The 16,330-nt window shown below is 42.0% G+C and overlaps 1 protein-coding gene across 2 annotated transcripts in view; it reads right to left on the reverse strand.

The window, feature by feature from the left end:
• Window positions 1-16,138, reverse strand: part of TCEA1 (transcription elongation factor A1) — a 31,797-nt gene extending 15,659 nt beyond the window's left edge. The window contains exons 1-3 of one of the 2 annotated variants that reach the window (XM_024742626.1): window positions 16,015-16,138; window positions 8,250-8,312; window positions 3,352-3,457 (exon numbers count right to left, since the gene is read on the reverse strand). In XM_024742626.1, the coding sequence (XP_024598394.1) occupies window positions 3,352-3,457; window positions 8,250-8,270 (127 nt within the window). In that variant the 5' untranslated portion in view covers window positions 8,271-8,312; window positions 16,015-16,138. Of the gene's footprint in view, window positions 1-3,351; window positions 3,458-8,249; window positions 8,313-14,980; window positions 15,000-16,014 lie in introns of those variants that run through there. The other variant, XM_024742627.1, reaches the window with a different exon arrangement.
• Window positions 16,139-16,330: the final 192 nt, after the last annotated feature.

Genomic DNA, 16,330 nt, shown 5'->3' on the forward strand with positions numbered 1-16,330 from the left:
TGAGGCATGAGTGTCACCAGATGACCTAATACACCAACCTGGATGACAGTGACTGACCGAGAATGGTCCCAATCACAATTCTAGAACTTCACTTGTAAATGTTAGGGTGACCAAACCTGAAACACAATTGAAGTCCCTATGACACACGTCAGTTCTCATACACCAATTTTATTGCCCCCTTTATTCTGTAATTCCCCTGGAAGGCCTAAAGACGCTACAGTATTGTGAGGTAAAAAACAAAGATCAATAATGACATTACAGAATATAGCAAGGACTAAGACGTATTCCCAAAGTTAACAGGTAGAAAGCTTCGTAAAGGTGATATAACCAGGTGATACTGTCTAACAAGCGTCCAGTGATGGTGGGGGAGCAGTAAAGCAGCTCTAGTGCAGTGTGTACTGGGGTAGTCCTCTGAGAAGGCAGGATAGTAGAGGTATGACCAGTCTTAAAAACATTCCTACTCTGCGAACAGAGTGCCGTGGGTAATAGAGCAGAACCCCGGGGAAGTGCTCCAGCGCTGGGCTCAGACTGTCTGCAGATCACATCCCACCCTGGCTACTCACTACCAATCCAGCTGCGCACAAGGTGCCTATCTCTCAGTGCCTCGGCTGCCTCATCACAAAATGCGGGTTACAATAGCACCGAGCACACCGGATCATCAGGAGAACTAAACGCACTAATACAGGTCAATGCTTGGCATATCTTTTTTTTTTTTTTTTTTTTTTTTTTGTGGTACGCAGGCCTCTCACCGTTGTGTCCTCTCCTGTTGCAGAGCACAGGCTCCGGACGCGCAGGCTCAGCGGGCCATGGCTCACGGGCCCAGCCGCTCCACGGCATGTGGGATCTTCCCGGACCGGGGCACGAACCCGTGTCCCCTGCATCGGCAGGCGGACTCTCAACCACTGCGCCACCAATTTTTTTGCGGTACGCAGGCCTCTCACCGTTGTGTCCTCTCCTGTTGCAGAGCACAGGCTCCGGACGCGCAGGCTCAGCGGGCCATGGCTCACGGGCCCAGCCGCTCCACGGCATGTGGGATCTTCCCGGACCGGGGCACGAACCCGTGTCCCCTGCATCGGCAGGCGGACTCTCAACCACTGCGCCACCAGGGAAGCCCAATGCTTGGCATATCTTAAGTATTCAAAACTGTACTACCTGGAAGCAGTAGCTCTTCCAGAAATCTAGCTAACAATCTAAAGAAGAAGTTTTAAGCAGAGAGAGATTCATCACCCAGTAGATTATTCTAAAGCCAATAAAAATGAGCTATGATGATGGAAAAATACAAAAAAATTCCACTAAAAAGACAATAAGGGCAGACACATACACACTCACATGCACCACTGTGTGCACAAAGACACATCTCTTTTGAACCACTGGAAAATGAGTAGCAGATACTATGCTCCCTTATCCCTGAATACCTCACTATGAATTCCCTAAGAATAAAGAAATTCATGTATATAACCACAGTAAGTAGATCCAGCAATGATACAAGATTGTTTACCTACCCACTGACCTTATAAAATTCCGCCAATTATCCCAATAACGATCTTTATAGCAATGTTTCCTTCTGGTTAGGAATCCAATACAGGATCATATATTACATTAGTTTTCTTAAGATTAGACTTTCTAAATTTTATAGGCTTTACAATTTTTGGTTCCTAGTTTCCAAGTTCTTGTAAGTAACAAGTCTTTTATTATTACTATTGCTGTCTATGAAATTTTAAAAGCTTCGCTTTTTCTATTTTCTCTTCCATATAAGGCTGATAACTGCTAGGGAAATGGCTCATTCCAGGGCTGGGTTAGATAAGTCCAACATATTTTGTGATGCCAGAATGTCAGAAAGAGATAAAAAAAAAAAAAAAAAAAAAAAAAAAAAAAAAACACACAACTGAAGGGAGCTTGTCAAAGGGACACAGGAACCAGTTTGAAGGGGTGCCCACTGGTCAAAGCTGGGACCATATAAATACCAAAATAAATATGAACAGTAATGGATTATAATCCATTATATAGAATAAGAATCCACGTGCCCACACTAATAATAGAAAAAGAACTGGGAGGTAAAAGGAGGGTTCTTTCTTATAGAATGATAACGTATAAATACTGAAGAAGTAGAAAAGCTAGAAAATCATAACTTTGCAACTGTCACTGTAAAGGGTGGTTTCGGCAACAATCAGTGGGTACTAACCGGGGCTGGGGGTCCGATGGGGAACAAGACGGTTTCAGGGTCTTAAAGTGACCACCACAGAACTCCTACTAGACACAAGAGGAAAAATCATAAACGATGCAGTGCACACCTCGGCTGGGTCTCAACCTTAACACCACCCTGCCTCTGCACGTGATACCTGGGAAAGACACAACACACGTATGCAGTACCTCAACTGTGGATGTGCAACCAGATCTAGTCATGAGAAAATGCCAGATAAACCCCAAATAAGGACATGTTATTAAAAACAAAGCAGGGAATTCGCTGGCGGTCCAGTGGTTAGGACTCCGCAATTTCACTGCCATGGGCTCGGGTTCAATCCCTGGTCAGGGAACTAAGATCTCACAAGCTGTGCTGTGCAGCCCCAAAAAACAAAACAAACAAAGAAACAAAAACCCACACACAACAACAAAGGGGGGAGGGGGGAGGGGCATGCGTTCTTCAAAAGTCAATGTACCAGAAGAACTATTCCACATTGGCAGACTAGATTACATGGCCCTGGACTGGGTCCTGTTCTGGAGGAGAGAAAAGCTGGACGGGTCATTACTGGGACAACTGACAAAACTGCAACATGCACTGCAGAGTAACGCACTGCACCAATGTTAAATTTCCTGAATTTCCTGTATTATGATTACATAAGAAAATAAACTTGTTCCAAGAACACACACACTTGAGTATTAAAGAGTAAGTAAAGCATGACAGAGGCAACCTATTCACAAATGGTTCAGAAAAAATATGTGTGAGAGTATATACATACAGAGGAGAGAGAATATGACAAAACAAATACGGCAAATGTTAAAAATTAATGATCTAGAAAAAGGACACGTTGAGTTATTTTTATTATTCTTGCAAATTTTCTGTAAGTTAGAAAACTATTTCAAAAACCTTTTCCGTAAGTGTCACACCTTCCCCCTGGAGGAAAATTTTCTTCTTAAAGAGGCAATTCAGTTGTAAATGTTGAAAAACAAGAAAGCTAAATCTGACTAGTTTAAAAAGTAGAACCCTCAAGGAAGTCAGACTAAAGCCGCCTCCCATATTATAAGGCACTGATTTCAAAACATCTATATTCATTAAGAGAAAAAAAATACAACCACCCAATGTCTGAAGAAACCAGAACATCATAAATATATGTAATGGAAGATCGATTATACCTAATAACTTTTTCCAGGATTTGATGAGGGACTTTGCTAAAGATGTAACTTCTTCCTCTGTGCTCTGCTTGCGAATAGCATTCACTGACATTCCGATTCTTGTGGACTGCAAGGCAATGACAAAAAAATACGTATAAGCGATTTTATTTCAGGCAATTCATTGTTTCCTTTTCTTCTTTCCCAGATGCCTGTTTCCATTTTAGAACAGAAAAAAAATCAATTATCTGAATTCTTTTAGTGGCAGACTGTAGACTTAAGACACAGACGTCTTCAAATCAAACATTAGATGCATCAAGGTTCTCATCACTGAGACCTGCAAGCATGTAACCTGCTACTAAAGTAAGGCTGGTTAACTAGCACAACGAAATCAGTCTTTCCCACAAGAGAAGAACAGAAGATAAAGTGTCTGTGTTTGTACACAAGGCAGGCTGATGCAACCACGGCTAACACACGCACTCTGCTTCTCTACATTCTCCTACAGGTTATTCTGTACACCGCCTGTTGCAACTTGTAAGGACCCCCAAACAAATACCACCACCCATAGAGGTTTAAACACCAGCACATAATCACAGATATTAAGAATGGATGTCACAGAACACAGATAATTTGACTGTGGCAACACTACATGCCCAGGGTTATGCTGGGAGCGTCCATATTCATTACCCTTCCTAACAGCCCTTTAAAGTCGAGATCATTATCCCTATTTTTAAAGATGAACAGACTAGAAGTATCAATAAATAACTGCCCAGCATCACACCACTACTAACTGGCAAAACTGGATTTTAATCCAGGTCTGTTACCTCCAAAGTCCATGCTCTTTCCAACACATCAACGGTTTTCAAATTTTCAAATTGTACTTAAAGAACACAAAGGCAATGACAGGCCAATTATGGATGATAAATTAAAAATGGTAAATTTAGTAAGTTCAGGTTGTCAGTAGACAATCTTTCAAAATATGGATATGGAAGAACAAAATAACAAAAGGAATTGTTAGTGAGAAAATAAAAAGAGAAGGGAACCCCTGCTATAAACTTTAAGGCCGAGAAATAAATGGGTCCTTAAGATTTCCTTTTAAATTATTCAAAGTACTCAACAAAGAGAATCGGGACAGTTGCTCAAGAGTCTAGAATATGTGTCTGGCTGGAGTGCTCTGTGTTCTCTCTTGGAGAGCTGAGCAAGGCGGATGAAGGTGCCACAGCAGAGAGACACAGGGGACTCATGACTCTAAAACTCCAAGATGATTTGAGATTAGTGTTTTGGGGATTTTTTTTCCCACAGAAAGTGGCTTCTTTCTTGTAGAAAATAATATGTTCTTAGAACTCCTTACAGTGAAGAAAAGACTTTCAGAACTTTAGAATGTTTTAGAACTTCCCTAAAGCACTACTTTGTTAGCTGGTGTGGCAGCCACTTCAATGTAGAAAACCTTCCAGAGGCAGGCGCCTGGGCAGGCGGCACAGCTCGGTCTCGTGGTCTCTGAGCTGCCCCACAGGATGCTGCGAACGTGCTGACTGCTACCGCCCCGATGCCTGTGGCACCCCTCCTTCGCCAGCGCCTGACCCCTGCCTAGAAGAAAACCCAATTTTGGCATGAGTGGAGGAAATAACTTGAGTCACTAATACAGTTCTGGAGCTTGGGATCAACATGGATTGGCAAAGAAAATGGGACTTTAGGAGGTGGTCAGAGGCGAGCAAAGGTATAAGGAGATTATGAACAAACCGTGTGCTGTAGAGTGACTGCTTTTTAATTATCACAGAACGTTCTGATCACTAAAGAGACCAAACCTAAGCTCTGCTTAAAACCTAAGAAAACCCATAAGGAGAACACAGGGATCTGTAATAAACATGCTCACCTAAGGGAGGGATTGTCCAGTCAAGAATAATGAGAAACGAGGCTGTGGAGGTAGAGTGAAACACTAAGATTATTTGAGTAAGTTTGTTTCTTCCTTTTAGGAGGTATTTTGGGAAGAGCAGAAGAAAGTAGAAAGAGGAAAGGCCTATGAAGCTATCCGACAACACTGCTCTAGGATATAAACTCAGCTACACAGCAGAATCTACATCTGTTTCACAGGCATCTCAAAACCCAATGGATCCAAAATTATCCTTTATCTCTTTACCCTTCCACCTTTATTTCCTTCTCATCCCAACCTCACCACATTAGGTTTTCCTGAATTTTGCTTTACTGTAAAATGGCACCATCTACCCAGTCACCACGGCAGACACCTCAGTCATCCTAAACTCCACCTTCTCCTTCACCCCCCCATCTGGTTGGCTACCAATTCTTGTAGGTTGTCCCTCAATAACAAGTACCCCTTCTCTCCGCTCCTACTGCTACGCCCTTAGTTCAGGCCCTCATCACTGCTCCCTGAGCACCTGCGTCAGTCAACAAGCTTCCTGATTCTTCCTCCCTGCAAACCTGGGCACGCACTCCCCCGCCCCCTGCCGCCGGGCAGGATGCTCTCAGGACCGCAGCTGCAGCCTGCATGCCAGCCAGCCTGTGTCTTCAACCCTGCATCAGACTTCCTCCACCTGAACAGGTCGCACTGCTTCTACATCCTGCTTTCTCTGCTGGAATACCCTTCCCGGTCCTATCTGCCTAGGGAGAACCTATTCATGTTTTGAGACTCAGTTTACACTTTATCACCGTATGAAGGCTTTCCTGAGCCTCCCAGGTTAAGGAATCAGATTAAGAAGTAAACTTCTTTGTGCTTCTTTCTTGCCCTACCTATAACAAACACAATAAATCCCCCACATACAAACCTTCAAGTTGCGAACTTGCAAAGATGCGAACGGGTGTTCGCATGTCCAATCACATAAGTTAGTTCTATTTGAGGAGGCACTGTTAGTTTTTGAGGCACAGGACCCAAACGCAGAATGGTACACGAAGGTTGCAGAGGCCGTTCAGAATGCAATCCAGTGCTACCATGTCATCTATGATGAGAAAAAAAGAGCTACTACCCAGACACCACTGGACCGTTTTTTCAAGAGGGAAGATAGACTCGAATCCAGCAAGGAACCAGAACCTGTGCCATCAGCATCAGGCATGAGTGAAATGGCAGGTCGCCCTCCGTCTGCTATTGCTGACGACCCTTCAGCTCTACCATCGCCCGCCTCCTCTCCTTCCTCCAGTCAGTAACTCTTCCTGCCTGTTCACTCGATGCCAGCCCCTGGATGCCAGCTGTTATACCGTGCTACTGTACTTTCCAAGGTACTGTACTGTAAGATTAAAAATGTTTTCTTTATTTTTTGTTTGTTTTTTAATGTATTATTTGTGTGAAAAGTATTATAAACCTATTACTGTACAGTACGATATAGCCGATTGTATTGGTTGGGGACCTAGGCTAACTCTGTGGGACTTACAAACAAATTAGACTTATGAAGGAGCTCTTGGAACAGAACTCGTTCGTATGTAGGGGACTTACTGTAAATCCTATACAGACGTCTATCTGGGCAACTATACCTTTCTGCTTGTTTACATGGCAGTTTTCCTCTACTAGACTTGAAGCTCAATGAGGGGGAAAGACCATATTTTATTCATCTTTATAACCCCAACACAATTTCTAATCCTAATAAAAACTCAAATGTTTGTTATATAAATACATAAACTTTCCAAGGAATGAAGCATATAAAAAAATCCAAAGTGTGTTATAAATGATAATCCTACCCAAACTCCACAGCCTCTATAAAACTACCCATCTCTTAAACAAACGCTGAGGTTACTGTTGTTTTCCATGTGGCTATCCCCACACAGAACTGCTGGGATAAGGCCACATCTAGGTGGTAAGGTACGGACACAAACTCAAGGTTATTCTCAGAGCTGATTTGCCAGAGCTGCTGATCCTTGGACAGGATATCTGAACTGAGAAGACAGGACTTAATGACTTGCTTCCCTTCTCCTTCTTGGTTCTATTCTTAGAGGAGGCATTCTTAACCTTTTTCCCACCATGGATCCCTTTGGTAAACTGAAGCTTAAGGACTCCCCCTCAGAATGCTTTTTAAATGGATTAAATAAAATACATAGGATTACAAAGAAAAGCAGTTATATAAAGTTACAAAATGTTTTCTTAAATGTGATACAGTAATATATGTGCTCCTTTATTGAAACATTTAAATAAGATCTAGCGTAACATATAAGAGCTACCATGATAACGGGCAAAAACACGCCTCAGTATATCTGAGGTTAAAATATCTGTGATTTCTTTCAGTTAGTCATAAATACTAATTCAACTGTGGTTTACTGCCTTCATAATTGAAAGAAATGCTCGATTTCAGTTAGATATTAGTGAAAATACATATGATTTTTTTTCCTCAACCACGTACACACCCCTGTCACCCTTCCCTAAATTCTGACTTAATGGAATGGAAATATCAAAGGCGGCACTCATGGATAATAAGAAATGTGTAGTAGAAAATAGCCAGATTCATCTCACAATTCAGCTTCCTTTTTAACATTGTGACTTGTGTTAAAGTTGTATTTTTATGTTTCAGTCCTGCTGCAACATTAAGACTTGAGTAATGACTCTACACAATGACGACCAGACACCCGACCGTGCACAGGGCAGGCCGGCGCTGAGAGGGAGAAGAGCGAGCGACCCTTGCACCCTCACACTCAGGCCAGCTTCACGCAGCACAGCTGGCCACCGCAGATCCAGAAAGGGAAATCTGGGGAGATCAAGTCAGGGCCAAGAGTCCAACTTCCTTTCATAGTGAGTTTCACTCCCACTATCAACCTCGGAGGGTATGTTTTATTCTTCCTGAGAAAGGCAACATTTTTCTATAATGGTAACTTAGTAGACTACTGATTTACGTTACCATCTCAAAAAAACAAGTTAATAATGTTTCACCATAACAGGAAAATACAAAAATACCTATTCAAAAATTATGATACATATTAACACATACCTGTAATAATTCCAAGGTCATGGGAATATTCTTAAGCTCCTTCAGTAAATCCAATGCTCCAGCCTGTAAAATAAAATAATTTCAAACTGAATTTCCCAGATAGTAAAGCAAGGAGTAACTACAGATCTAAATTTATATTTTCCTATCCACAATTCACTACGGCTCACTTATTCATGTGAGGAGAATGGTATATAGATATATAGATGAGAGAGAGAAAGAGTTTTCCAAACAGGGGTTGCAACTCACTAGAGGATCATAAAAATGCATTTACTGGGTTATAACCCACACCTAAGTGTTGTTTTGTGAAAGTTTACTTTCACCAGTATTTGTCTATATGTGCCCCAATTACAAATATGAAACGTTTCTTACTGTGGTGGTACAACACACCCCAAAATTCATGGAGGGCAGCTGCCTGGGGACGTGGGAATGGCGGCAGTGGGGAGGGTCCCCAAAATGCCGCAGCACCTCCAGCATTCCCGAGGGGCATCACTTCCCTGGAATTCTCACGAGGCCCCTGTACCTCGCTGCTCAGTCACAAGAACACTGCTGTCTACCTGATTCTTGCAAAGCAGTGAAAAGCAAATTCTAAAAGGAAATCCACAGTTAATATCTGCGTTAAGCTCGCAGGCCTGTCCACTGCCAGGTGCCACCTAGAATCAAAGGCTCCCACGTAGCTGAGGAAGACGGAACAAACCTGGAAGCTTTATGGAGAGCGCTAAGGTTAAAAGGGGAGAAGCAACAGCGCCACCTGCAGCTTGTGGCCAACGTTCCAATCTGATATTCACTCCCATCGGCCATATTTCAGCTCCTCTAATACACCCACTTAATCAGTCATATTTCGTTTAGCCTAATAGTGACTTAATGTACTATATTTGGACAAATCATTATTCTACATACTACTAACAAAAAAACGATTAAACTACGGTAAACTTTTTTATCACCTCTTTTTACTTTCACAATTCCTTCAGACTTGGAATTTTTATCATGTATCACCGTTTACATACAGAAAAAGAAAAATATAATCAAAATTGGCTAAGGCGGTTCTAAAACTATGTCTCACTCAGAGTCTAATGCTTATAAACTGTTCACTGACTCAGATTCAATAATATCTGTCTTTAGCCCACAAGGAGTTGTTATCAAAACACTAGTAACGCAACACTTCACACAAGAATCCATAAAAGAGCTCAGAGCCACTAGCTCTCTGTGGGCACTGAGGTGCACGCGGGGCTCACTGCCTTCGCCCCCGCTTCTCTGCTACCATTTGGTCCCTCGAGGGTCGAAGAGCACTCCACTACTCTCTCAGATTTGCTTCCAAGCCACTGACACCCGTTCCGCAAATGTCGACGCTGGGTTTGATGCTCTGCCTGTGAAAGTACATCCCAACGGCCATCTGGCCAGCAACATGTGTAACTCATTCTGCTTTCTGAAATGTTAAAATATGAAAACTAGCACCCTACGAACCCGTGAAACACAGCACACCCAGGGAAAACAGAAAGCCCTGCAACACATCCCTCATATGCACCCTAAAGGAAGAAACAAGCATGGAACCTCATGGTATCAGTATATTTCTTAAATTTAAAATCAAGCAGAGGTTTCCAGTCAGATAACTTTTCCATTTAAAGTCGACAGACTTGGCTGTAGAGAATAAAACAGTATTGACTCTTCTTCTGGCCACAAACAGAGACATCATTTTAATTTAACCCAGTACCTCATAAATAAAAACTTAAGTTCAAAAGAAATTACGAAACAGACTATTATGAAGGATGTTAATGATCCACTGCTTACAGATTCCTTCTGATCATAAAATTCTATAATTTTTCTTTAGAGGCAACTAAAAATAGTAAAACATTAGAGTTGTTAAAAAATAAAACACTGACTTTAAATTTACTATTAATTACGAATTTCTATAGGCATGACATTTTTGTGAGCAAGTATCTTCAATCCCGTATCTGCACATCTCCAAACCAAAATCCTTTGAAAACCAAAAGACTTCTCATTTCTCACAGATTTTCAGTAAACTCACTTGGCAGCAACATCTCAACAGTTGCATAAAGCTATTTATGTTCTCCTTATCCCACTTAATGCGAAAATGCTGCATTTCACTACAGAAATGCTAATATCTGATTACTGGGAACTTCCCAGATCTCATTGAGGATATTATGAAATATATGATGTTTGTACTATATCATCTTTATAAACCTGAAAAATTTGGAATTCTCAAATATATCAGACTCTAAAGGTTTTGATTGCGAGATTGTGGGCCTGTATCCTTATCTACCATAGATGTTTTTCTTCTACCCATGTCTCCATGGTCTTTCTGAACGATTTCTGACCTAGGATCAATTAAAAAGGAAGACAGGACTTCCCTGGTGGCACTGTGGTTAAGAATCTGCCTGCCAACACAGGGGACACAGGTTCAAGCCCTGGTCCGGGAAGATCCCACATGCCGCGGAGCAACTAAGCTCGTGCACCACAACTACTGAGCCTGCGCTCTAGAGCCCGCAAGCCACAACTACTGAAGCCCACGTGCCTAGAGCCTGTGCTCCGCAGCAAGAGAAGCCACCGCAATGGGAAGCCCGTGCACAGAAACGAAGAGTAGCCCCCGCTCGCCGGAACTAGAGAAAGCCCACGCGCAGCAATGAAGACCCAACGCAGCCAAAAATAAACAAATAAATAAATTTATAAAAAAAGAAATAAACAACTATGATGATCTGTGTGAGTGAAAAGCGCAAAAAAGAGATGATCGTATATGAATTCGGTGACAAAAGCTTTTGAGTGTCACTGTGTGCCAAGCACTGTGTTAAACACTTTACATGCAGTATCTCATTTCATCTTTACAGTAAGCCCTACGGAAGAAGGGAATCTTACCGTCCCCGTTTTACAGAGGAAATTAAAGCCCAGGTAAGTTAAGAAACTTGCACAAGGTCACATGATTACTAACTTGAAAAGGTGAGATTTACCCCATTCTGTCAAAGGACACTTATTGCCTCTCAACAAACACCCAACTAGCACCATATGCCAAGCTCTGCTCTGTGTTGAGGACACAGCAATGTGCACAACAGAAACCCTTTCTGACCTCAGCGAATTCAAAAATCGGCAGAAACCTTTGAGCATCTGCTTCAAACCCTCAATTACACAAGAAAAAAACCTTAAACTCAGAGAAGGTAAGTGACTTGCCCAAGGCCACACTGATGGGTAATGTAAAGGGACAAGAATCCAGTTTCCTGACCCTTACACCGCTGCTCTTTCCATTCCATAACCCCTCCCCCAACCCCCGTGGCAGTTCCGCTCTGTGAACTCCGATGAACAGCATTATCAAACAGTCCCCAATCATCACCTGCCTCTAAAGGTCAAGTCTACTAGACTGCAGCATCTCCTACAGACAACGATGCAAGAGAAAGAAAGATCCTACCTTAACTTCCAGAGTCAAATTTAGTTCATAGTACTGGCTAAAAAATAAATAGCCACCACACTACCATGTTACATAGGTGGTACTTCTACTTGTTATCAGAAAGAAGTACTTTTATAAAATATGGTATACTGAAAACCCAGCATATACAAGACTGTACAGGATACAAAACTTCTCTTCAAAGAGATGTAAGAGAGAAGGAGCAACATGGAATATACAGTTAAGAACACGGGCTATACATATATGGTTGATCTAGATTCAAATCCATGTTCTGTCATTTCCAAATTATAAGATATTGGAAATGTTACTTGGCCTTCTCAAGCTTCAGCTTCTTTATATGTACATGAGCATAATACGCCAACCCTGAGTAGTTAAAATGGTCAAATGAGGTAATGTAACACATATGAAGTATCAAATTAGAGTGCCTAAGACAAAGGAGATGGTTGATAAGAGGTATAAAAGATACAAAAAATTATCTGTTTCTACCATAACAATATTCTCAAAAAGCCATAAAGCCAGCATTTTAAGAGAGCATTATTTAAGCTCAATCAACTCAAAAACAATTCTTACTAAGAATTATGATGAGATTTTAAGGTCTAAAAAATTAAGATGCTACTTATTTTTTTAAAAAGGAAACAAATTATAAATATTTGAGTTACAGCTCAGCAACATCACTATAAACTAGGAAATATAAATTTACTATGTCGCCTCAAATTTGTAGTTATTCTACACCAAAAGCACAAGCAACGAAAGAAAAATATATAAAATCAACTTCATAAAAATTAAAAGCTTGTGGGAATTCCCTGGCAGTCCAGTGGTTAAGACTCAGTGCTTTCACTGCAGTGGCCTGGGTTCAATCCCTGGTGAGGGAATGAAGATCCTGCAAGCCACGCAGCGTGGCCAAAAAATGAATAAATAAAAATTTTAAAATAAAAGCTTTTATTTTTATTTTATTAAAGTATATTAGTGGTTGGGGTAGATATGGTGACGACATAATGGGTTACTTAATGGACAGTTTCTATCTGGAGTGATGAAAATGTTCTAAAATTAGATAGTGGCGATAGCTGCACAAATCTGCAAATATATTAAAAACCACTGAATTGTGTACTTTAAATGGGTGAACTGTAATGTACAGCTAAATAAAGCTGTTATAAAAGATTGTGCAGTCATTCTAAATTTCGATTTATGCTAATTAAGCTAACCCTGATATGGAAACCAAAGTTTTCTTTCTAACCCAGGTAATAAAGACTTAGAAATGTACATATTTCAGGTATCCCTGCTCCTAGGAAATTCTAACACCTAGTTTCAGTTTCTTTCTCTGCAATTTAATTCTACTCAGCCCTAAGCCTTCAGTGCAGAAAAAATACACAAACCTCAACACCCCACAAAATGTGTCTGTGAGCTTGAAAATTCTACGCTCTCACCTGACTCCTCTTTCTACAGACTAGTGCTATAAATCCTTTACAAAGATAACCCAGAAGGTTTTTTAGCCTTTACCATATCCTAGGCACTGCCAAGAATTTCATATTCATCTAATCTTTACTAAACTATCTCCAATTCACTACCAAGAAAAACATTTTAGAGATGTTAAGACACTTGCCTAAGACCACTCAGCTAAAGTTCAGAAGAGCCAGGATTTGAACCAAGATTAGGAGTCAAAGACTTGCTTATTGATAAAGTCAAAATGACAAGAAAAAAGCTATGTAAAAAACAGCTAACACCCTGGGGCTTCCCTGGTGGCGCAGTGGTTAAGAATCCACCTGCCAATGCAGGGGACACGGGTTCGATCCTGGTCCGGGAGGATCTCACATGCCGCGGGGCAACTAAGCCCATGCGCCACAACTACTGAGCCTGCACTCTGGAGCCCACAAGCCACAACTACTGAGCCTGTGCTCTAGAGCCTGCAAGCCACAACTACTGAGCCCGCGAACCACAACTACTGAGCCTGTGCTCTAGAGCCCGCGAGCCACAAGTACTGAAGCCCACATGCCTAGAGCCTGTGCTCCGCAACAAAAGAAGCCACTGTAGTGAGAAGCCCACACACCGCAACGAAGAACAGCCCCCGCTCGCCGCAACTAGAGAAAGCCCGCGTGCAGCAACAAAGACCCAACGCAGCCAAAAATGAATAAATAAATTTTTAAAAAAACATTATTTAAAAAAAAAAGCTAATATCTGAAAATTTGGCACTAATTCACATGGTTCATCATGGCCTCAAAACGTGTACTGTTTAAGATCAAGTACACACGTGGGGCAACACCCTGGGCAGTACCAGGTCAAGATATTGTTGGGGTATTTAGGGAAACCCGTCTGCCCCACGACAGCAAGTGCCCTGGTCGTACAGTTGTACCCAGAGAAGGTTCAGATACAGATGCAAGGTCTTCTAGAGATGCTGTAGTTGAACAGAGTAGTACTGGCTTTGAAGCAAAATAGATTTAGATTCACATCTTCATTTGGCCTCTTTGTAGCTATTAGGCTTAAGACAATTAACTTTCTAAATACTTCATTTCCTCATTTTTAGAATGGAGATAATGCTTATCTCAATAAACTGTCAGGAATAAATGAGATAAGGTAGGTAACTTAGTAGAATGCCTAGCTCAGAGTAATAGCTCAATAAATGGTAGCTGTTTTATTATTACTTAAAAGTGACACCTACGGTTTTATTAAAACAATATCTAATAACAGCACTTAAACTTCATAGGACAACTATTACTTTTCAAGCAAAGTTTACTTTTTCACAGTATCAAAATAATATAAAAATTAACTCAGAGAAAATCTGGAAACCACACACACAAAAAAGAGAAACAAAATCTGCCATAATCCTAAAATGCCCAGAATGACTTCTGTTAAATTACTGAACACTTAAAAAGCTATTTATGGGCTGCTGATGTGCTCTGGAGGGCAGGGAGGGAGAGTCATTCAGACCATTTCCCTTTCTCTATCTCATTTGCCTATATGAATTTCTGTAAGACAGGAAAAGAGAGAAGGAATAAAAAGTAAAAGAGCCAGTCAATTTTCCCTTTCTCTTGGGGGGGCAAGTTTTTACATTGAAGTTTTGCACTACTAGAAACGTAAGATTTGAGAAGAACAATGAGCCTGGAGGACTATCTTGGAGCTTATCCTCATTCTCCTGCGGGCGCACTATGTGTTTATAATCTGAGAACTGCACACAAATACAAAGTGGTCTTCTCCATACTTGCTCACTAAGGAATTCCTCATTTCTAGGAAACATCTATTTCAAGGAAAGGAAACAAACAAAAACACCTAGTGCACTATATGATTAAAAGGTACACGTTTTATAGCCTGAGTTCGAGAAAAAAATTACCCAAGTAACAGCCTTTTTCCCTAGGAGCCAGCTTCTACTAGAGGAGTCCAGGGTTCTCTAGGCGAAGAAAAAAAACTTGCCAGTTTAACCGGAATAACAGAAACGTTCAGCCAATCAAATACACAGAACTCATCACCTGTAGTGAGGAATGAAAGGCCTGTATCAACAGAAAAAATAAATGGCACAGGCAACGCCTGGAACAGAAAACAAACCGGAAATACTTAAAAAAGCCAAAATTGCAAATACTGATTAACAGGGTATGAAATTACATGCTGGGCAATGCACCTGCTAAAGGAAAAGAGGAGCCGACTACGTCTGAAGTCTTAAGAATTCAGTGTTTAACACGACTTCTGCATGCTGCCCAGCAGAAAACTCGGGTCCCGGCTTAATCCACAATGCACACTTCATTTAAGGAGGGGAACTGCTTCGTCTGATTCAGTTTCTTATTCTGTAAAATGAATGCAACACAGCTGTCGTGAGTCCCCAAGGAACTCTGCACAGATGCTTTGTAACTCCACAGTGCTGTGCAAATCAGAGCGGCCCTTTTCTCCTTCACACTGGTTTGACTTAGAATTCCAGAAGCTTAGCCGAAAATAGACGACTCGGAAGCAAGGGACTGCAAGTGGCCCACACAGGTGGACAGAAATGCAGAACTGGAGCACCTCATACAAACCCCAAGAGAACACGTTCACATGAACACGTTATCAGTCACAGAAAACGCCGCTGGTATCCACCGTAAACCACTGAGAGAGGACCAGCAACGACGTGGGTCCAAATCCAGCCAGCAGCACAGCCTCGCCAGCGCGAGTGCCTTCAACACAGCTCCTCGCACGCCGCGGCCGACCAAGATCCACTCGGTCAAAAAAGTTTAGCAACTTGCCAAGCACACTGGCATAGTTTACCTTCTTTTAATTGCTAAGCAAACATGCAGGGTGTCTGAGACAATCAAGGGAATGTTCAGCCTTCTTCAGGAATAAGATCCAGGAAATTCACATTCTGCTTTAACAGTTTCGCGTCTAAAACTGATCACAAACCTCCGTCCGATGTTGTTTTCTCGATGCTGGCCAATGAGCCCGGAAGAGAGAACGAGTTCTTTCAAACGGGGAGGGCTCTCTGCACTCTTCAGCTAAACCGACGAGGCTTTACCACCGTGACGTTTAAAATAATGAGGAGCATTATTGCCTCGATGGAGTTTACCAGGCTGCGCTAATCACGAGGGGCCTCGGGCGCCCAGGGCGGGTCCCAGCGCCGGTGGCCGCGGGACCGGACGCCCTCCCCGGGGGCCCCCCAAGAACCCCTGCCCGGGACGCGGCCGCGGGACACGAAGCCCCCCGCCCAGGACCCTCTCCC

The sequence above is a fragment of the Neophocaena asiaeorientalis genome, unplaced genomic scaffold (genome assembly GCF_003031525.2).
Source record: "Neophocaena asiaeorientalis asiaeorientalis breed wild unplaced genomic scaffold, Neophocaena_asiaeorientalis_V1.1 scaffold226, whole genome shotgun sequence".
NCBI lineage: Eukaryota > Metazoa > Chordata > Mammalia > Artiodactyla > Phocoenidae > Neophocaena > Neophocaena asiaeorientalis.